This window comes from Oryx dammah, unplaced genomic scaffold (genome assembly GCF_014754425.2).
Source record: "Oryx dammah isolate SB20612 unplaced genomic scaffold, SCBI_Odam_1.1 HiC_scaffold_28, whole genome shotgun sequence".
In the NCBI taxonomy this organism is placed as follows: domain Eukaryota; kingdom Metazoa; phylum Chordata; class Mammalia; order Artiodactyla; family Bovidae; genus Oryx; species Oryx dammah.
Genome location: NW_024070212.1, coordinates 82,112,408 through 82,135,710, shown reverse-complemented (window position 1 = coordinate 82,135,710; position 23,303 = coordinate 82,112,408). Strand labels below are relative to the sequence as shown.

General features: G+C 39.8%; 1 protein-coding gene across 4 annotated transcripts in view; it reads left to right on the top strand.

Annotated features, from left to right (window-relative positions):
- The window catches only part of NFIA (nuclear factor I A), a 408,349-nt gene that overhangs the window by 297,326 nt on the left and 87,720 nt on the right, over positions 1 to 23,303 (top strand). For all 4 annotated transcript variants that reach the window (XM_040232718.1, XM_040232715.1, XM_040232717.1 and 1 more), the window contains exon 7: positions 19,422 to 19,550. In XM_040232718.1, the coding sequence (XP_040088652.1) occupies positions 19,422 to 19,550 (129 nt within the window). The remainder of the gene's footprint in view (positions 1 to 19,421; positions 19,551 to 23,303) is intronic.

Below are 23,303 nucleotides of genomic sequence, written 5' to 3'. Positions count from 1 at the left end.
CCAGAGTTCAAGTGTCACAACTGCTAGGAACACAGTTGCGTTTTGCAGAGTTAGGTTGGTTCATTGTAGTTTTCAGTATTCCATATGAAGTTCACTTGATTCCCAACTCCTCTGGTCCTAATTTGACTGCTAATAGTCATTCATCAGTTGTAAGAGTGGGGAAAGTTTACCAGCTTAAACTTGTAGCTGAGACACATGAGCAGAGGCCCATTATCAATGCCAGTAAAAAGGCCGCAGACTAGTAACAATAGTCCATTGATCCTGGACACTCAGCCGCACTGGCATATATTAAAGGAGATGATTAAACCTCCCACAATCTCCTGCTGTAATAGGAAGAGTCACTGTTACAGAACACTGCCATAGGATCAATGTCTTGGCTTTTCTTCTGCATTTATAGAGCATTGGGAAATCACCATTATGTGGCAACAGTGTCTCCCGTTACCTCTTTAACACTGGCACCTGCTAGATGGAGACCAGTGCACCAGGGAGCACCGCTGCAGTGACAAGCGTTCTTGCTCTCTAGTGGCCCTCTGTTAGCACAGGGCTTTCAGCCAAATAAGGGGTTATGAGAGACGAACTGTATTACAAAATGAGCACTCCTTAACTACCCTTCAAAAATGTGCCTATCTTCTTTATCAAGGCTATTTTTTAAGGCTAAAAAAGGGAGCGGGAACAACATATTCTAATAAAAGGTTACCTATTAGAAGAAAAGAAATACTCTTCCCACATAAACGCATGTACACTGTATGTGTGTGAATGTGTGTTTGTCAGGAAAAAAATATATATATATACATATATATATATATATATATATATATGGTAAAGCACAGTCCAAAAAATAGCTGTTGTATTCCTGAGGCCAGTTAAAGTACCTGGCACATGGTAACTATTCAATCAAGATTTGTTCGCTAACTGAATAAGTAATAAGATGGGAACCGCACATGTCTTGTCTTATCTTTTGAGGAGGGCAAAGTGCTCAGGAAGTGGAGCGCCGCGTATATTTGCTCAGTGATTGAGTGTATTCGTGGAGTGAATGAGCGCAGCTTGACGTGCACGAGAGAACTCAGAGGCACGATTTTGTGAGTACAGAAGCTCCCAGCAAAACAGACGCTGCATTTTAGCTTGCCTTGTCTGAGTAAATAAACTACCCAAGCCTCCAAATTTTTTATTTCATGTTTGGAAATGAAGCTGTGTGAATATTCTAGAAAGCAGGAAGGAAAAGTGTATCCTGTACCTCGGCTTTATGTGGGGAATCGTCCTCCGTCTCCTGTTCTGTCACTGTCTTCAGCACAGCCCCCGTGCCTTAGGTGGCAAAGAGCTGGTTCATCAAGTGGCCTTATTTAGCACATTGTAAGGAGGAGCTTTCAAGTAAATTTCATCCCAGCCACAGCAATCTTCATGGGCTTGCTGGGGAGGGAGAAAATAAGAGAGAAATAACATGTATTATCAAGAGGAGAAAAGTACAATTGAGATTCAAAATCCTCCAGTTCTTCTGTTATGAACAAGCCTTGGATTTTTAGCAAATGACTTCTCTGAATTTTCATTTTCTCGTATGTCAACAATGGGTTCTTTAAAACAGCTGGCCTTCCTAACTCGTAGCTTTGAAAAGATCGTATGAGATGATAATAAAAACAGGAGCTACCATTTATTAAGCACCAGCTGTGTGCAGAGTATTGTGCATGGCACAGAGATAAAGATGTTTTTAAAAATGTAAAGTATACTTGTAAACTTAAAGCTTTACACATATATTATACCGCTTTTTCAAAATGCTTAAGTGCTATGTGAGTTTAAGATGTGTGCTCAGACACTCAGTCATATCTGACTCTTTGCAATCCCATGGACTGTAGCCCACCAGGCTCCTTGGTCCATTGTATTCTCCCAGCAAGAATACTGCGGTGGGTTGCCATTTCCTCCTCCAGGGGACCTTCCTGACCCAGAAATTGAACCTGTGTCTTCTTGCATCTCCTGCATTGGCAGGGGGGTTCTTTACCAGCTGCACCACCTGAGATGTCCCTGTGAGTTTAAGATACTGTGAAGTTAAATTGAAAGCCTATTATACACATCTTCATCTCTTATATATAAAGCACTGTGCAGAACGGTAACTGGTTAAACCAGTACCCAGTTCCACAAGGACTTGAGTGTGCTAAAAGTCACGTAGTTTAGGAGTTGATTCATTGGCTTGGACCACTATCCTCCGCTGTAATTGCATGAAGAGCAGATATATCTGCCATTCCATTATTAAAGGAGTGTCAGTGAACGCTGTCCCCATTTCCTCCCTTTCAAACTATCTTATTTTTCTTTATCTCTGAAAAACAGGTAGAACACGGATGTGTAAGCAACACTCAGAAAGGGTACAATGCAATGCCATTCCATTCCAGCAAAAAATTTAGCTATCTGCACCCATGGACTCAACCCCTTCCTAAAGCAGTTCTAACTTGCAGATAATAAAATTGGGCGGCATCAAAGCAAGAGTTTACTGAGACGAAACAAAATTCTTCTGCAATGCGATTAAATTCACCAAAGGGGAAAAAACCCAGAAAGTATAGTTAGAAGAAACAAAGGATATGGATAGGGACTTCCCTGGTGGTCCAGTAGTTAAGAATCTGCCTTGCAATTCAAGGGACACTGGTTCGATCCCTGAGCCGGGAGGATCCCACATGGCCACAGGCAACCAAGCCTGTGTGCCACCATCATGAGCCAGTCTCTAGAGCTGGAGAGGCACAACTACTGAGCCCATGCCCTGCAACTACTGAAGCCCAAATGCCTAGAGCTTGTGTTCCACAACAAGAGAAGCCACTGCAATGAGAAACCCACACACCACAAGGAAGAGTAGCCCTGCTTGCTACAACTAGAGGAAGCCCTCACACGGCAACGAAGACCCACCCACCACAGCCAGCAAATAAATAAGTAAATCTTTTAAAAAAAAAAAAAGGATATGGATAGACAAACATATAGGTAGATAGATAACAACTTACCTAAGAATTTCCTGTGTTGATTTTCTATATCTAATAGATTTTATTTATCTAATAAATATTAATAAATATTTGTAGAATTCAGAAGGTATTTTTCACCTCTGATACAAAGAGCAAAAAAAAATGCTTCTTCAGTGTCCCTACTTCCTCTGATCTTTCTATGAACACAATGTAGGTATTTCCTAGACATGAGCAATACCACATTCTGATTAATAATAAAAGATAAACTTACTTTTGTCATTGGAATGCTGCTAAAAATTTAAATACGTGTTTTATTAGAAAGAGCTAATGTTTATTGGGGCTTCCCTAGTGGCTTAGGCAGTAGAGAATCTGCCTGCAATGCAGGGGACCAGGTTTGATTCCTGAGTTAGGAACCCCTGGAGAAGGGCATGGCTACCCACTCCAGTATTCTTGCCTGGAGAATTCCATGGACAGAGGAGCCTGATGGGCTGCAGTCCATTTTTGAGCACTTTCATATCTATATGTATATGCATATATCACTAATAATAATAAGTACAGACCACTAATAATGCTATTTGCAGACTTAACTTCTCTCTCGCAGGCCTACACACCGGTGATTCTATTTAAATGTTAAATAATCAAGTATAATATTGTCAGTTTATATGGGGAAAAGTTTCTCTCTCTTCTGGCCACCAGTGTTTGTAATAAAATTGGTTTGTAATACTGAGTTTGAGGCTCTCTGTGGGGATGGGAGCAGAAAGAAAGAAAAGTCCTCAGGCATACACAGGTCTCAGGAGTCAGGAACTTTCTGCCCCGTGCAGCCCAGCAGTTTCTGATGGAATGGTGTGCATCCCAGTAGCTTTCCTGCTCAGCAGAGAATTACAATAATGCCTATTTATCCAACTCTATCTATCCATGGATTTCAAACACATCATAAGCTCATCAGTTAATCGAAGACATGGCACCCTTTTGGAGATGATGGGTGAGTTACATCCTCAAAGATGATGAGAAACGCTCACATTGACGTAGTAAATCAGTAGGTACTAAAAGTGGAGAGTGTTCTCTCCTGTACCGAGTCATAAAGTATGTCTCTGGGACAGGAGAAAACTTCAGGAGTAAAAAAAAATCATTTGATTTCAAAGCATCTCTTTAATTTGATGAAATGTTAAACCCTGATAGAATAACTGAATAAATATAGTTATTCAGCATGCCTCTTCAAAGTATTACTGATCTCCCTTTTGTAACAATTAAACTGCTACTCTGAAATGTTTGGATTTTTAAATCCTGGGTTACTTTGGTTCCCTGTTCTCTGGGTCTGTTTGGAGTGGGGGACTCTGTGCTGTGGTCCAGCACTCCCAGCCACAATGGAGACGGGCTTCACAGTCAACGGCAAATGTCCATTCAGATGATCCTCCACAATTTAATGTGTTCCAAACATCTCATTGTCCTTCATTTGGAAGGAACATGCCAACCTCTAGGGATTTTCCCAGAGAAGGCAATGGCAACCCACTCCAGTACTCTTGCCTGGAAAATCCCATGGGCGGAGGAGCCTGGTAGGCTGCAGTCCATGGGGTCGCTAAGAGTCAGACATTACTGAGCGACTTCACTTTCACTTTTCACTTTCATGCATTGGAGAAGGAAATGGCAACCCACTCCAGTGTTCTTGCCTGGAGAATCCCAGGGATGGGAGAGCCTGGTGGGCTGCCATCTATGGGGTCGCACAGAGTTGGACACGACTGAGTGACTTAGCAGCAGCAGCAGGGATTTTCCACTTTGTATCTAAGGAGAGGTGAAGTTTTTTCATTTGCATCCTTGGAAACACACTCAAGTCATTAGACTTTCAAGGAATGGCAACCCAATATCCATTTCTAATCTGAAGTGTCCTCTGCAGCACCAGATGATTTTGCAGTGTTAGTTGTCGACCCCGAAATCACTTCGCTGTGATGAGCTTCCAAGATGAATGCATTCTAGGATACCATGATTACTTATGACTGAAGGCCCATTAGAATCTGCAGTGTGCCTTTCAGCCAGTTCATGAACCTGAGTGAACAGACAGTTTATCAAAATGCCTGTACAGTGTCCCTCATGTTCTAACACACTTTAGGGTCTTACATAAGCAGTGCTTCATGTTCTAATGTCAGAATACACGTGTGAAGATTAAAAGTAATATGGGATGCATAAGAATACTTTTCAGGGGCAGCTATTCTTTGATATCTATCACTTCATAGCAAAGACACCTGCTTCTAATTTTAGGAGTTCTTTTTGCCAGTGGGTGATTTCTTTTTTTCTTTAGAAATGAAATTGTATCCTCAAAAGACTTAACTGGTCATTTTTCTCCTTTTGATGTGCTTGATATTTTTATGAGTTTGTCCACTGGCATTGAAGCCTTAACATGCCTTTAGCTTAAAAAAAAATCTTTATAACACATAATTATTATATTGGGTCACATAAATTTCTATCCTGGCCACACATTTGGAGACTTTTGCAGAGAGAAAAGTTGTTATAAATGTCATTATCTTCCACTTGGACTAATTGATAGTTGTCTTAAGTTGACCAAAGCCTGAGAAATAAACTCTCCCTGTGGGAGAGGTTCAGCAACTTACCCTCAGTACATATATTTGGTTGTTTTTCACATTCAGTTGGTGACAGTTATTACTTGAGGGTTGGTAAGTGGAATCAAAAAAAAAAAAAAGAGAGAGAGAGAGAGGCACCTAGGTTTGTCTGTTTAAATACATATGGAAATAGTCCTTTGGCTTGGGAGGTAGCCAGCCTACTTGTAGAGTCCAATGTGGTTTGCTTTCTTGCTTTTATTGTGCATGAAGACCTTTTCCTAATAGGCACTGGATAAAGTGAATTATTCAAGTAGAAAAAGATGCAAAAGATGGTATCTTGCTAGCATCCCATTCTGATTGGCCCATGGAGAGTTGTCTGTATAAAATTGGATCCTTGTGTTGGGTTCCAAAAAAAGGTGTGAATATGAAGGAGAAGTGCTAAATCATGACTCCAGAGAAAATGTCGGCCATGAGCAGTTTTTAGTTTAAGTGAAAACCAAACTTCAGGATTTGGACAAATAAGACAAGGCGAAAAAGGGGTGAATCATTAACTCTAGTATAAAGCTGTTATAGTGATCAAGTTTCCGCAAACTTGCATAAGATGCTCAACAAAGACTGTGACTGAATGGAACTTGCTCATTTACTTAATTGATATGAAAAGCTTTGCCAAGCATATACCCTTTATGTCAGATAGGTAATTTTTAATAAAATATTTCCAAGATATGAAGACAGTCAAGAAAACAGCACGGTTTTTAATAATTGCACTCCTAAGTAAAGGGATCTATCATTACGTTGTCACAAAGAATGACAGTGAGCAGAAACATCCTGCTAATCCCTCTCTGATAAGTGTTCGGTGTAATTAGACAGACACCATCTTGTCTGTTGAATGTAGCATTCATCAGAAGTGCAACTTTACACAGAATCCTCTTTTCTGATACGTCGTTTTGCTTCTGAAAATGACTCATGTAGTTGTGCGCAGCTATTTCCTTTTGATTTTATGTTTTTGTTTGTTTTAGTCGTTTTTAACAATAATGTGGCCCTTTTGTATCCACAAAGCTGCATTTGAGGTTAGCAGTTCATTTTGTTTTGCTAACTGTCAGAATCATAAACCTGCTTAAGTATTTTTAAGCTTTGAAATGACCTGTTGGCTTATCTCTCTGAAATGAAGGTATGACTCTTTTAGAGAGAGGTCTTCTTATGAGGAGGAAACCAGTTTTCTGCCTTAAATGAGAGCCCAAAAGAGAACATGTCTCTGTGAAAATTTTTAATGTTAAAATGATTAAATGTATTGCCCCCTTCCAGCATCCCTAGGCATAGCTCAAAAAAAAAAAAAAAATCCATTTCCTTTTGCCCTGTGGCTTTTGTCCTGAGCTATGAGCTACTGCATAGTTATAAAGTGTTGTCCACTCAGTTCATTGCATGGCTCTACCTCCCCAGTTGCTTGACGACTCAAAGGCCTTTGAAGGCAGAGAATAGGGTTATTGAAGGATGGCAGGCAGATTTCACTAAGTAACATAACAGGTGGAGGTCAAAGTAGTTTATTTGTGGAGATGAACAGAGTGCAGAGATGAAAAATCAAATGCTTTGCCATAATAAGGTTTAGCAAGAAAATGCTGACTACACTAAGCTGAGATTCTAGCTGACAGAACCTTTTCTAGCGTTCATTACTTGATTTCACAGTTCAAGCAATTTGAAGAGACCTAAAATTATATTTCTTTTTTCCCTTATGAAATGTTCACATCAGTTTTCAGATTTTAAATAAAATGATGGGTGCTCTGCTTGTAACCAAGGAACATTAGGACTTAATAGATTCCCAGTGTAGGCATATCCCAAGCATGGAGTGTCACAGACTGTGCATCTCTTACAAATTAAATTCTACCAGCAGGCACCTTAAACTCCAAGCTTTCAATCATGTTTTAACTGACAGAGTGAACATATTTTGGTAAACACTTAACTCCACATCATCTAAATGGATATTGTGAGTGGAGAAAAGTCTCTAAAAGATTATTTACCAAGTTTGAGCACTGGCTTACCCTCGGCTTGTTGAAGATAAAGAGGAAAGGGTGTTTGTGTGTTTGTTTTAATTTCCCTTTATACAGTTCATGAATTTGTATAGTGCATGTGCTTTGCTTTTACAACTTAAAAGAGGGTTAAACATGCTGATAAAATATATCAAAGTAAGATTTATCTGCTGTTCTACAGCAGGACCAAAAATCTAAAAGATTATTCGGTGGCATATAGACCAAAGCTGTCGAATGGAACTGTGTGCAGTGATGCAACATGTTCTAACTCTGCTCTGTCCAATACTGTAACAGCTAGCCAAATAAGGCCATTGTGCACTTGAAATGTGGCTGTGCTGAGCCACTGAAGTTTTTAATTCATTTAATTTTAATTAATTTAAATTTAAGTAACCACATGTGGCTAGTAGCGACCATATTGGACAGAGCAGATATAAACCAAACATATGTATGATTGAGTTTTTTACTTTTCATCTGGGTATCTAGGCAGAATGAATAAAACATTATGCTATATTGTACTATTTTTTTCATGCAAAGAAAATAGTTTAGTTTTCTCAGTAATTTCTTTTTCATTCCCAGTCCTCTGTGAATGTGTGTGAGTGCTGTGTTGAGCCAAAATCAACCCTTCCCTGAATACATGGAAGAGGGTGAGATGGTGAGGGAGAAGATAGGGTGGGTAGGAAATCTCCAACTTGTAACTATATGGAGCATGAAATGCAATAGCTGACTCATTGAAAAAGACCCTGATGCTGGGAAAGATTGAGGGCAGGAGAAGGTGGCGACAGAGGATGAGATGGTTGGATGGTATCATTGACTTAATGAACATGAGTTTGAGCAAACTCTGAGAGCTAGTGAGGGACGGGGAAGCCTGGCGTGATGCAGTCCATGGGGTCACAAGGAGTCGGACATGACTGAGCAACTGAACAACAGAATCCTGACAGTGGGGTGTCTGTATTTACCCTGAAAGGAAAGGAAATCTCAAAAGTCCTGAGACTTTATTGTTGGCCCAGGAACCAGATTTTTTGGTATGGTATTTTCCTTGTGTGTATTCTTTGCTCTCTCTGGTTGTAAATTTTCACTTAACGAGTGAACATTTGGAATACATTAGCGAACTCATCATTTCTTTTCTCCTGAATTATCCATATAATTTTTTACTCCATTCTCCCATTTTTTTCTAAATTGAAGAAATCACTTGTGTCTAAGCCTTTTAAATTACCTGAACTTCTTTATGATGTGATAATTCTTTGGGGGGGGGTCCTTTTAGCTCATATTAAATGGTTGCATATAGAACAAGAAGGATACACCTTCCATCATAAAAATGATTTTAAAACATTTTTATTCACTGAAAAAGGTTAAAAGTCAAAATAGTCTGAGTCTTTTACCTTTTTGTATTGTTGAGTGTGTTAATCATAATAAATTACTTTAGAATGAACCCTAATGGGTTTTACCATTAGGACACAAATCTAGGGTGAATACAGTATTCACTAACTCCTCCTATCACACAGCATGTGTTGATAGCCCCAAAACAGGATGGTCCTTTGACTGTGGGATTAATCTATCCCATCACAGTCTTTATTTAGCATCACACTTGGAGATGATCTGGTATAAAGTCTAGCTGAAATGGCCCTAGAATGGTCCTGTTCTTGCTTGCGGGGCTAGAGACTGGGACAGTGCTCTGCGTCTAGAAGCTGAGCGTCTGGGCTTAAATCTGCTGGTGGCAGGTGACTTGAGAAATAGAGTGCTGGTCCTCAGCTTTTGTTTTGTGCTTGAGAAGTGGCGCTGCAGTTTATGCCCACATTAGTCTGACAGCGATGACTGGTGTATCCATTCCCCACACTGAGACCTGGAAGTAGAAGGGAACCTGAAGACCCGAATGTAGAGAGAACAGTCAGGACGGCAGTTAGCATGTTATTTAGGCTGGAGAAAAATGTCTGCGTACCAGTAATAAGCTCTGTTTTAAGCCAGCCTGTGATTGGTTTGTAGCAGTAATGGGCACCTGGGTGAAATAGTATCCTGAAGGGAGGAAGAGCTTCGGCTAGCTCAGTCCAAATCCTGGCTCCTCCACGTACTAATCTTGTGGCCTCTCACCCTCTGTGGGACTTGGCTCGCTCAGTTATCCTCCCCCAAGGCACGGCCTTCTGCCCATCTGCTGGACACTTCCATCAGTAGGCTAGCATGCTGCACTGTCTCCCACTGCTTCCCCCCTTCTCCCTAAAGCTACTGCCCTAATTGTCTGCTTCCCTTTGCAAACTAACTTCATGAGAATTGACTATACCGATTGTCCTGCTTCTTCCCTTCCTGTTGATTTTTGTAGGCCATTCTAACCCATCTTCCATGCTCCTCACTCTCACAGAGCTAGTTTATTCTCATTATGCTTGACCTCTCAACAGCACTCACCTCACTCCATCACAGCTGTCTTCTTGAAATACTTCTCTTAGTTTCTGTAAAACTGCACTTTCCTATGAGTGAAATGCCTCTACTGAGTTACTTGCTTTGACACCAATGTTAGTAGCTCAGAGGTCTCCCTTGATGTCAAGACTGACTGAATTTTAAATAATTGTGTGTGTTAGCCACATACTTTGACTAAGTGAGGTATTTCTGCATTATCATATAGACTAGGCTTGGAGTATATCAATGACTCTTAAAAGAATTGTGATCCTTTCTGTTAATGTCTGCAGGAGGCTATTGAGAAAACGAGGTGTTGAATAGGGAAGAGGCCTGTTGTATATATTAATGTGTATATATTTGCTGTTTTAGAACTTAACATCTTTGGATCATTATCTATTAGAAGACTTCTAAGACTGTGTGATATTTTTCTTTTGGAGGTTCTGTGTTAGAATTACTGGTAATATATTCAGTATGTTTAATAAAATCCTAACTGATTCCTACTAAGGCCAAGTAAAACCTTTCGTATATAAGACAAGATGATTCTTAGTACTGTACTTCAGAGTCATTTTAATATTTTGCATATTCTTTTGAAGATGATAATCACTTTTCTTAGATATCAGAAAGTTCAACTATAACTATATTTTGTTGCCTTAAATAGGACACTGTTTTTATAGTGTACAAGGGAAACTACAGGAGGGAGTATGATATTTAACAAAATAATACAATCTTCAGAACCTGAGAGACCTGGGTCAGAATGATGACTTAATGGCTGTGTGGTCTTTTAATTTTTTATTTTATATTGCAGTGTGGTTGATTAACAATGATGTGCTAGTTACAGGTGTACAGAAAAGAATGGCTGTATGATCTTGAGCAAGTTGCTTGATGTCCTTGATACCTACTTTCTGTGACACTAAGTTATAGGTAGGTAGGATAATAATACCTACCATTCTGAGATGCAGACGTAAGGATTTGTAAGTACAGGGTACATAGCAGGTACTCTGTCATTTGTGGCTTTTATTATTCTCAGCCTGATTTTTGGAAATGATCAATATGTAGGAATTTGATGACATCTTTTTAGCTGCCTCGTGGCTCTCTTGAGGCTCCTCGGTGGATGAAGGCTTCTAATAGCCTTTAGATTTAGTATAATAGCTGTTCTGGTAAAGCAGTAAAGCTAGGTTGTTGGGAATTCGATCATGATAGCAAACAGGAGAATGTCTGAAGTCAAACATGAACAACCAAACTTAAGCAGCATTTTATGGTCCTCTCCAACCAGCTTACATGTTGGACTTTAAAATGAAAGTGCAGAGTTTGTTGGTTTCCAGATCTTCTCCCAAACAGATTGTGAGTCTAAATGAACAGTATTAAAACTAACTTTTCTTTCCTTTTTTTTTTTTGGCCAAGCCATGTGGCATGTGGGATCTAGTTCCCTGACCAGGGATCAAACCCTTGCCCCGTGCAGTAGGAGCACAAAATCCTAACTACTGAACCTCTAGGGAAGTTGCCTAACTTTTCTGTTCTCAACTTCAGTACTTTGAAGAAAGAAACACCAGTTAAATCTTCTCTGACAACTGAAACTACATCACCCAAGCTCCAACGACAGACAAGATAAGGTCCTGCTGTCTTGAACAACATTAAACAGGGATAAGTTCCACAGGACAGTTGGATTTTTGACTAAGTACTCTGACAAATTAAGCACTAACCCTGACTTTTTACCTCCTTTTAAAAATCTAGCATGTTGTTCTATTGTCAGTGGAATAATTGTAGGTTATTGTGATCTCTCTTTCTTGCCCCTTTCCCACGAATGCTGTAGCTCCTTGACTCAAAAATATCTCATTTTAGAAGCCTTCTCAACCAGAGAACAGCATTATTGTACTTTCTTCTCATTCCTGTTGTATTTGCTTCTTGTCACTATAAAATTCTTGGTCAAAGTGTGTGGTAATCTCATGACTCAGGAGACAGGGGGAGTTAATATTGATTATGATTTTTCTCCTGTGTATTCTTTTTTTTAATTTCAGGTTGCAGCAAAAAGTTACCCCCCAAAACTCTTTGATTTTTATGAGAGACCTCAAGAATTATTTTGTGTTTTTTCATATCATTTGATCACATTTTATTATTGTTATTTCTTGAAATAATCAGGAGAAAATAGAAATTTTCCAAAGTGCTTACACCACTAGAAATAACTTTGAGACTCTTTCCTAAGAAGATGTCTTACCATTTTCTCTGGGTGAGCGTAGGCTGATGGAAAACCTCATTACTAGAACAGACATTAAAGATATTGAAAACTTCTGGATTTCTAGAGATTAGTTAGTGCATAGTAAGCATCTTTAATGGGCTTCCCAGGTGGTGCTAGTGTTAAAGAACCCACTTGCCAGTGCAGGAGATGTAAGAGATGCGGGTTCAATCCCTGGGTCGGAAGATCCCCTGGAGGAGGGCATGGAAACCTTCAGTATTCTGGACTGGAGAGTCCCACAGACAGAGGGGCCTGGCTGGCTACAGTCCATGAGGTCACAAAGAGTTGGACACGACTGAAATAACTTAGCACCAGGCATCTTTAATATACATATTACTAGGGTCAACAAGTCTTATATTTTAATATCATGTTAGTCTGCTAATGCTGTATAACAAATTACCACAAATTTAGCTTAAAGCATCACACATTTATTATCTCACAGTTTCCATGGGTCAAGAGTCTGAGCACTGCTTAGCTGGTTCCTTTACTCAGGGATCCACAAGACTACAATCAAAATTTTGTCCAGGCCAAATTCCTTTCTGTAACTTAGGGTTTTCTCCGGGGTAGGGGTGGGAGAGGAAAACTTTTTTTTTTTTAATTGCTTTGCAATGTTGTGTTAGTTTCTGCTGTATAATGAAGTGAACCAGCCATATGTATACATAGATCCCTCCCTCTTGAACTTCCCACCCACACTGCCCATTCCACCCCCTCTACGTCATCACAGAGCCCTGAGCAGAGCTTCTTGTGCTTTATAACAGCTTTCCATTTGCTATCTATTTTTTACACCTGGTATTTTATAAACATCAATCCCAACACATGATTATTGGCAGAATTCTATTCCTTGCAGCTTTAAGACTAAAGTTCTAGCTTCCTTAAAGCCCTCTGTCAGTCACAGCCCTGCTTAGCCCCTCATGGTCCCTATAGTTCCTTGCCATGTGGCCCTCTCACAGGTCCTTTTTACCATGTGGCAGCTTATTTCTTCAAAGTAAGCAGGAGATTCTTTCTGACTTCTAGTCCTTCTTTTGAAGGACTCACCTGATAAAGTCAGGCTCAGTTCAGTTCAGTCACTCAGTCATGTCTGACTCTTTGTGACCCCATGAACTGCAGCACGCCGGTCCATCACCAACTCCTGGAGTCCCCCAAACCCGTGTCTATCAAGTTGGTGATGCCATCCAACCATCTCATCCTCTGCCATCCCCTTCTCCTCCTGCCCTCAATCTTTCCCAGCATCAGGGTCTTTTATAGTGAGCCAGTTCATCGCATTAGGTGGCCCAAGTATTGGAGTTTCAGCTTCAACATCAGTCTTACCAATGAACATCCAGGACTGATCTCCTTTAGGATGGACTGGTTGGATCTCCTTGCAGTCCAAGGGACTCTCAAGAGTCTTCTCCAACACCACAGTTCAAAAGCATCAATTCTCCTGTGCTCAACTTTCTTTATAGTCCCACTCTCACATCCATACATGACTACTGGAAAAACCATAGCCTTGACTAGATGGACCTTTGTTGGCAAAGTAATGTCTCTGCTTTTTCATATGCTGTCTAGGTTGGTCATAACTTTCCTTCCAAGCAGTAAGCGTCTTTTAATTTCATGGCTGCAATCACCATCTGCAGTGATTTTGGAGCCCCCAAAAATAAAGTCAGCCACTGTTTCCCCATCTATTTGCCATGAAGTGATGGAACCAGATGCCACGATCTTCGTTTTCTGAATGTTGAGCTTTAAGCCAACTTTTTCACTCTCCTCTTTCATTTTCTTTTTTTTTATTTATTTATTTATTTATTTATTTATTTTTATCAAGAGGCTTTTTAGTTCTTCTTCACTTTCTGCCATAAGGGTGGTGTCATCTGCATATCTGAGGTTATTGATATTTCTCCTGGCAATCCTGACACCAGCTTGTGCTTCTTCCAGCTGGGTGTTTCTCATGATGTACTCTGTATATAAGTTAAATAAGCAGGGTGACAATATACAGCCTTGACGTACTCCTTTTCTTATTTGGAACCAGTCTGTTGTTCCATGTCCAGTTCTAACTGTTGCTTCCTGACCTGCATGTAGGTTTCTCAAGAGGCAGGTCAGGTGGTCTGATATTCCCATCTCTTTCAGAATTTTCCACAGTTTATTGTGATACACACAGTCAAAGGCTCACCCAGGATAATAATCCTTTACTAACTCAAAATCATCTGATTAGGGACCTTAATTATAGTCACAAAAGTTCCTTCCCCCTTGCAATATAACAATTTAATCACAGAATGACATCCACTTTATTCACAGGTACCAGCCATATTCAAGGGAAGAGGATTATACAAAGTATACACCCCAGGGGAACTTTTAGCCTTTCTTAGAATTCTGAGTACCACAGTGTTTTTGGCCTGTACTTTCACTCATAACTGCCTCCAGAGGACAGTCACTGAAAGATTAGAATTTCATATATGCTTGCCCATATCCACTGAACACTATCTGAAATGACTCAGGTAGCTTAAAAAAATGGCTAAGTGAAGAGAAATACAGAAAGTCTAGATGTTAGAAAGCCAATGGCAAGCCAAAATGCTTTTTTTTTTCTTTTTTGTTTTTATAGCATTGTTTTAGTTTCTGCCATGCAACAACACAAATCAGCCATAATTATATTAATACATATATGTCCTCCCTCTTGAACCTCCCTCCCCTCCCCATGCCACCGCTCTAGGCTGTCATGGGGCACAACCTACTTTCTCCATTCATCGCACTCTCTCCCTCCCCAGCTGTGTCTACAAGTCCATTCTCTACATCTATGTCTCCATTCCTTCCCGCAAATAAGTTCATCAGTGCTATCTTTCTAGATTCCGTATATATGTATTAATATATGATATTTGTTTTTCTTTCTGACTTACTTCATCTGTATAACAGGCTCTAGGTTCATCCACCAAACTCATCTCCTATTCTGTTCATCACCATTAGGTTTTTACAGCAATCAGTAGGAAGGAATGTCCCATTGAGACAAAATGAAGTGGAGTCAAAGTTGCTCAGTCATATCTGACTGTTTGCGACCCCTTGAACCATACAGTCCATGGAATTCTCCAGGCCAGAATATTGGAGTCAGTAGCCATTCCCTTCTCCAGGGGATCTTCCCAACCCAGGGACTGAACCTAGATTTGCCACATTGCAAGCATTATTGTTTCCCATTCTATTCAGTTCAGTTCAGTTCAGTTCAGTTCCAGTCACTCAGTCGTGTCCGACTCTTTGCGACCCCATGAACTGCAGCACGCCAGGCCTCCCTGTCCATCACCAACTCCCAGAGTTTACCCAAACTCATGCCCATCGACTTGGTGATGTCATCCAACCATCTCATCCTCTGCTGTCCCCTTCTCCTCCTGCCCTCAATCTTTCCCAGCATCAGAGTCTTTCCCAATGAGCCAGCTCTTCGCATCAGGTGGCCAAAGTATTGGACTTTCAGCTTCAGCATCAGTCCTTCCAATGAACACTCGGGACTGATCTTCAGAATGGACTGGTTGGATCTCCTTGCAGTCCAAGGGACTCTCAAGAGTCTTCTCCAACACCACAGTTCAAAAGCATCAATTCTTCAGTGCTCAGTTTCTTTATAGACCAACTCTCACATCCATACTACTGGAAAAACCATAGCCTTGACTAGATGGACCTTTGTTGACAAAGTAATGTCTCTGCTTTTTAATAGGCTCTCTAGGTTGGTCATAAGTTTCCTTTCAAGGAGTAAGCGTCTCTTAATTTCATGGCTGCAATCACTATCTGCGGTGATTTTGGAGCCCAGAAAAATAAAGTCAGCCACTGTTTCTACTGTTTCCCCATCTATTTGCCATGAAGTGATGGGACTGGATGCCATGATCTTCGTTTTCTGAATGTTGAGCTTTAAGCCAACTTTTTCACTCTCCTCTTTCACTTTCATCAAGAGGCTCTTTAGTTCTTCTTCACTTTCTGCCGTAAGGGTGGTGTCATCTGCATATCTGACGTTATTGATATTTCTCCTGGCAATCTTGACTCCAGCTTGTGCTTCTTCCAGCTGAGCTTTTCTCATGATGTACTCTGCATATAAGTTAAATAAGCAGGGTGACAGTATACAGCCTTGACATACATCTTTTTTATTTGGAACCAGTCTGTTGTTCCATGTCCAGTTCTAACTGTTGCTTCCTGACCTGCATACAGATTTCTCAAGAGGCAGGTCAGGTGGTCTGGTATTCCCATCTCTTCCAGAATTTTCCACAGTTTATTGTGATCCGCACAGTCAAAGGCTTTGGCATAGTCAATAATGCAGAAATAGATGTTTTTCTGGAACTCTCTTGCTTTTTTGATGATCCAGTGGATGTTGGCAATTTGATCTCTGGTTCTTCTGCCTTTTCTAAATCCAGCTAGACTTCTTTATTTTTACACATCAAAAAGAACTTTGAAGTAATATTTTGTTGTTCCAGAAAAATGTGTAGCATTACTTCATAATCTTTTTAAAAAAATCTGATACTTCTAAAAAATATATTGAAATGAAAGTTTTGACTCATTAAGAGAAAGCCAATCAGTCATTCATCTGTGCAGTAATTGTATAACAGTTGTATAGCTATTTGGTAAAAGAAATTTTAACAAGGAGTTTATTTTTAACATAACATACAGAAACCAAATTTGATTTCAGAAAGAAAAGCTAGGATTAATGTTATCTAGTTTTAAACAGAAATCAGTTGACTAGCACTTTGAAACTTCATTTGGTCAATTTAGTATACAGAGCAAATTAACCAAAACATACATTATGCATATGGAGAAAATATTAAAGTATATAATAAGGAAAAGTGCTCAATATGAGTCTTTAAAAATTGAAAACATAAAGTAATTTTGAGATTCATGACAGTCTTGGGGTTCATATTACTTGGCTGTGATAAATTTAGAAGATTATACAGAGTTTGGCTTGTTCTTCTTGTACACACAGTATTTCTTCTCAGTTTAACCCTTTTAAAGAGGATTTGAATTTTGATCATTTTGAATCCATTTACCACCTTCATCATCTTGATGTGTATTATCTAAATATAATTTCCCTCCCCCTTTTAAAAGTGGAACTGGTGGGTTTAAAGCATGCCAGCATTTCTGCCCTATTTAGAATGGCATGGGTTGGAAAACGTGAACTTTTCAAAGAAATGACAGCTTTTCCTTGAGTGGAACCATTTGCTTTCTTTAATAAGATTAGTTCAGATACTGCATTTCATCAATTCCATCATCTGAAAAAAATCCTGCCATCTTAAAAGTTTTGACATTTTCATTTTCTATTCTATTTCTGCTCTATGACACATAGTTCAGGCATTTGGCTGAGTTTAAATTAGTGGACTGGTTGGAAGCCTTAAAATGTGTTTGCACAGAAGTTTGAATGAATTGGGAGATTTGTTTACATTTGGAGGTTTGTATTTCTTTCCTTTTATTTTTAAGTTTGAAATCTCTTCTCATGATGATACCTTAGGTTAGGTTACTTGCAGTGAACATTAATCCAAAATCTTAATTCATCCTGATGATGTTAGGACATTGGCATGACATGACTTTGGTTACTGATTCAGTGAACAAACAAATATAGCTAAAGTCACTTAGTGACTTGTTTCTAATTCAGGTCACATAGATATTGATCTAGAATGGATCTGATCCTGATTTGTCTAGTTTGTGTGAAGATCACACGCCACTTCATGTTGTCCTTGTCTGTCTATGCAAATTTACTTACAGTTTGCAGTTTGTTTCTTTTCTGGGGTTAAACCCCCAAGTTTGGCTCTGTCCAGGCATCTCTTTGTAAAGCCACAGATAAAGCTGAGAACTGTAAAAGTGTTAATAGTTTACATGTCTTTTCAGGCCACTTGGTATGTTCTAGACTGCTTGTCAGATAGCCTGAAAATAGAGGCAGGCAAAGCAGGCCTGGTCTCTGTTCTTACAGAATCTGTAGTCACACTTGGAAGGTTGTCTTGTAGAATCTCATTAAGGAAATCTGTGGTCAGAAATAAGGACACGTTTAGACATAGGCCAAACTAGCTAAGTTTCTGAACAGATGTATACTTACAAAGTGCTTAGAATAGTAATGATACTTAGCAACTACTTGATAACAGTTACATGCTAATATCATTATTATTTTTATTATTTATTTTTCCAGGTCACTCAAATAATTCTCTGGCCATAGACAGAGCATAATACATATGAATATATAAGTGAAATGAGATTTGGTTCTTTGACATGAAATCAGACCAATTTTGTACTGCAAATTTAAAAGAGCCCAAATTTGTCCTGTGGTGTGGAGACTAGGAATCATCTCCTTTATTTTTACATCCACGTTTTCATGGTTTTAATCGGCACCCTACCAAACTGATAGATGCCTCTAGTTGTGTGTCAGTGTGGTTGCTGAGAACATTACATTCAGTAATTACAGGGGACAATTTTCGCATGATTTTCTTCCTAGAGCATTTGCTATGCTGGAAATGCTATGAAAAGCTTAGACGATAGTACAAATACTATTTTTAAAAACAAACTTTTATTATATATTCTTAAAATAAAGTAATATATGTTCATCATAGAAAAAAACAAGCAGAAAAAAGCAGGGATAATCACTCAAATCCGACGTGCAAAGAGAACTGCTATTATGGTTTATGCATATTTCTTTGCAGTTCTTTCTCTGTACATAGAAATACATTTTAAAATGGCATCACAGTGTAATATCCCATTTTGTGATGGCTTGCTATGTTGTTATCCTATGTCATTAAATACCTTTCCATTGTCATTATTCTTTTACAATATTATTTGCATTGGCTATGACATCTTTGACCATTTAATTTTTATTTTTTAACTTTTACCTTTTCTTTTTTTCTATTATAACTTATTCACTGGGTGAACAACTGAGTTACCATTGTTGAGGGTTTTTTAAATGTTAAAGCAGCTAAATTGTATAAAATGTGCCTTGGCACTGAAATAAAGTAACGGGCAAGATGAAATGACTGCATACGAATCCTCATATGCTTCTATAGCCTTCTCTATGAATGGTCCCAGAGGCCTCTGGCCCAGACAACAACTTTCAGGAAGCACTGGTGAAGTGGTGTTCCATAGTTAGAGAAGATCAGAAACCCTCAAATGGGCTGTGATTTAGGAGAGTAAGTTAAAATCAACTATATGCTGACATCAGGGGACCCTTCTGTTACCTGTTTGTTTCAATGACAAATTCAAACCAATTCAAACTAACTTTTCCATTCGCAGGTAGATTTCTTTTTTTTAATTCTTTTAAGTTTGATCTTTTAGGTTGCATAAGCTGTGTTCCATGATTTAAGTGTGCTTATCCATTCATCCTTCCTGCCAGGAATGCCATCTCCAACCACACTGAAGAAGTCGGAGAAGTCTGGTTTCAGCAGCCCCTCCCCTTCACAGACCTCCTCCCTGGGAACGGCATTCACACAGCATCACCGACCCGTTATTACAGGACCCAGAGGTGAGCTGCTCCGCTAGCACTCTTGATTGTGCTTAGTTCATGACCTTGGAACAAGAGTAGTAAAATGAGAGACAACAAGGACTCCCCCAGAGTAGTTCTGAAGGAAGTGAATGTTCCAGTTTCTTATCCTCGGGCACTGCTTTGCAATTGTAGGGATCCAAGAGATTTGGTATCAAACCCTGATCCTTACCTCTTTCTTTGCTGGTGGGATGTTGCAAAGAGGTGAGAGGTAATTTGAATTAACCAAAATCAAATCTGGCTGAAGGGCTTTCCTGGTGGCTCAGGTGGTAAAGAATCTGCCTACTATCTGGGAGATCCCTGAGTTGGGAAGATCCTGTGGAGAAGGGAGTGGCTACCCACCCCAGTATTCTTGCCTGGAGAATTCCATGGACAGAGGAACATTGTAGCCACAGTCCATGGGGTCACAAAGAGTTGGACACTAATGAGCAACTAACACTTCCTTATCTTAGAAATTGTATGAGAGGGACACTTGTGTGTGTCTGTGTGTGTGTTTGTGTGTGTGTTTGTGTGTGTGTGTTAGGTGAGTTTATTTTTGTGTAATAGCTTGTTTTCATTCTCTCACCCCTGCTGATTCCCCTTTCTTGAAACCTGATTTCAATATGTGGCATTTTGCATTGAGGTTGTTTGCATCACCGTGTTGACGAGCCGCCTTCATTTACTCCTTTTGAAGTGGTAGATAGTTTGTCTGGTTTTCATTGCAGTGTTTTCATTATTTTTGTCTCGTGTGCTTTTAAGTTTATTATTAAAATGTGTCCACAAGGAATATGATTTGTATTTCACATTAAAGACAAGCTTTAAACCTCAAGAGAATGTCAACAAATCACTTAACTTGATCTTGTTGCAAGATGAAAATATTTATTAGTTTGTTTATGAAACTCCCACAGTAGGAGTATGAATAATTGTAACCAAGTTTGCTTTCTTCCATCAGATTTTTGTTTAGGTAAGTTTGTGATCTACCAGCTGCTATCATAAAACATCCTAGAAAGTTATGGTCTCTTGTCTGCTTTGACATACGCCTGGAGAAACTGGTATTTCTTGCATTAGTCTCAATGTGAGTCCCACAAATCTGAATCCGTTTATGAATACTCTGTGTACATCTCAGGGAAATATAGCAGTTTAGAGGGCTGGCCAATGTACATGTGTAGAAATCACCTTGAAGAAAATAAGTATTTTGACTATTATATGAAGCAGTGTCTCTATCCACAATTATGAAAGTTCACTTGCCCCATCTTTAAAGATCTCGTGATCATTGATGGAACTTTCTTAAGTGTCCTAATTATTTCACTTGTGTGTAAGAGTGAAAAATACGTGCATTTCCCCTCACCCCAATTTGAAAACCTTGCATCTGAATGGAATTATGTGCTCCCAGAATGAATCTCTTTGAATGGGGCAGTGTGATGATATAATTCTCGTTGTCAGCATTCCTTAAGCATTGAAACTGTGGTGGGAGGTAAGAGATATGAAGATTTAGTCAGAAGACTTTTGGTCTCAGGGAGGTAAGGCCTGTATGTTTCTCATCTTTTTATGATCAGGCTGACATGTTCTAAATGCTACATGGATCTTAAAAGCAGAGGTTTCTGGAGGAAAGTCTGGAGGGAACTGTGGAGGTTCCTTCATCCATCAATCAAGGATTTACTGAGTGCTTGTCACTGGGCAGGCACTGGGAATTCAGTGGTTCCTGTCCTCATAGAGCGTATTGTCCAGTACAGAAAAATAAGCATTTAGAATATGTTATGGAATGCACAGTTACTTTTCACTTTATATTACCTAAAGAACGTTCAAAGGGTAGATATTGTCAAAGTCAAATCTTAAAAGTCACTTAGATGAATGGAGGGCATTCCAAGCGAAGAAAAGACTCCTGGTACACCAGGATTAGGAAGCAGCAATGCCAGTAATCAGGGTAGTTTGTTGAGTTGCCTCTTTCCATTTCTGCTTATCGTCTGAACTTTTTAATGTCCTCTCCAATAAAATGGGGACAGTAGTAATGGCACCCCACTCCAGCACTCTTGCCTGGAAAATCCCATGGACAGAGGAGCCTGGTGGGCTGTAGTCCATGGGGTCGCTAAGAGTCGGACACGACTGAGTGACTTCACTTTCACTTTTCACTTTCATGCATTGGAGAAGGAAATGGCAACCCACTCCAGTGTTCTTGCCTGGAGAATCCCAGGGACGGGGGAGCCTGGTAGGCTGCCGTCTATGGGGTCGCACAGAGTCGGACACAACTGAAGCGACTTAGCAGCAGCAGCAGCAGCAGCAGTAGTACTGCTGAAGGATATTTTTTTTCTCCCAACCTCACATTCTTACACAGAAAGTACAATAAAACAATATTTGTAGAGACTCTGAGGAGTATAAGGCAATGTGTGTATGTTATCATTTATTTAGTAAATACTGAATGCTTTCTATATGTCTTGCCTTAAAACTATAGATCTAGAAATGATTCTAGCACTTACCCATAAGTGCCATGATTGGGAGCTTCTTCATGCTAAACAGTTAATCACATTTGCTAAAATGATCCACACTGAGTTGAACCAGAGGAGACCTTCTTATTCTACAGAACTGTGAGTTTTGGTCTTCTATTCATACTCATCGAATTGTTTATAAGGAAAAGAGAAAGATGCCCAATTTAAAAATTATGGAACAATTATGGAATTCCAAAGAATTTTTTCACCAGACTTCAATATGATTCACAGCATCCTCAGGTCTCCTTTCTGGGAAATCTACTCAGGAACCCATTCTTATTACATCCTGCCCAACTTAGTGGTCTGGTGAAGGGAAGTGGGGTAGTTGGTATGAAATACCTCAGCGGCATCTTTGTGGTCAGCATGACAGAGTTGAGATAGCTTAACATAAGACCCTGTTGGGCTAAGACCTTTTTAAAGGTTGGTGGCTAGATACTTGTTATTTAAGACATACTTGCTGTAGGTATCATATTCCCTCTTATCCTTCTGTGAACTGGTTGGAAAGCTAATGCTTGGAATGACATCACATCTGGGACTAAGAGTTGATGTTTTAGGAAGATAAGGCTGGATTTAAAAAAGGAGAGTCTGGCAGAAGGAGCCAGTGTAGAATAAATGTGGCATGTACATTAAGGAGAATTCAACCTCACACATTCCTTTAATTGGAAGGAGAAGCTTGGCTTCCCTGGTGACTCAGATGGTAAAGAATCCATCTGCAGTGCAGGAGACCCAGGCTCGACCCCTGGGTCAGGCAGATCCTCTGGAGAAGGAAATGGCAAGCCCATTCCAGTATTTTTGCCTGGAGAACCCCATGGACAGAGGAACCTGGCGGGCTACAGTCCATGGAGTCGCAAAGAGACAGACACAACTGAGTGACTAACACTTTCACTTGCTCTAACTACAATCTGAAATGGTAAATCATTAGAGAATCCAGATAGATGATCAGACTTCAAAAAGGCCAGGAAGAAGAGAAAGGTGTGTCCTTTATCAGGATCCTGGGGCACTGGGGAGGCTGTTAACTGTAGTCTTATTCAGAATCACATGGTATAGTCACCTCTGGATAGCACCTAGATTGTAAGACCTCTGCTGCCTTCCTTAAAATTCCTCATGGGAATACCTCGACTAGGCAAACACCAGTCAGTAGACAGTAGCTGTGTAATATACCCCAGTGCCCAGGCCAAAGGTGGTATGCTAACAGAGCTACAGAACAGCAAATCCACCTCAAATTTCAATGAATTCACCAAATTCAGTGAAAACAAGCGATGGTCCTATTTTT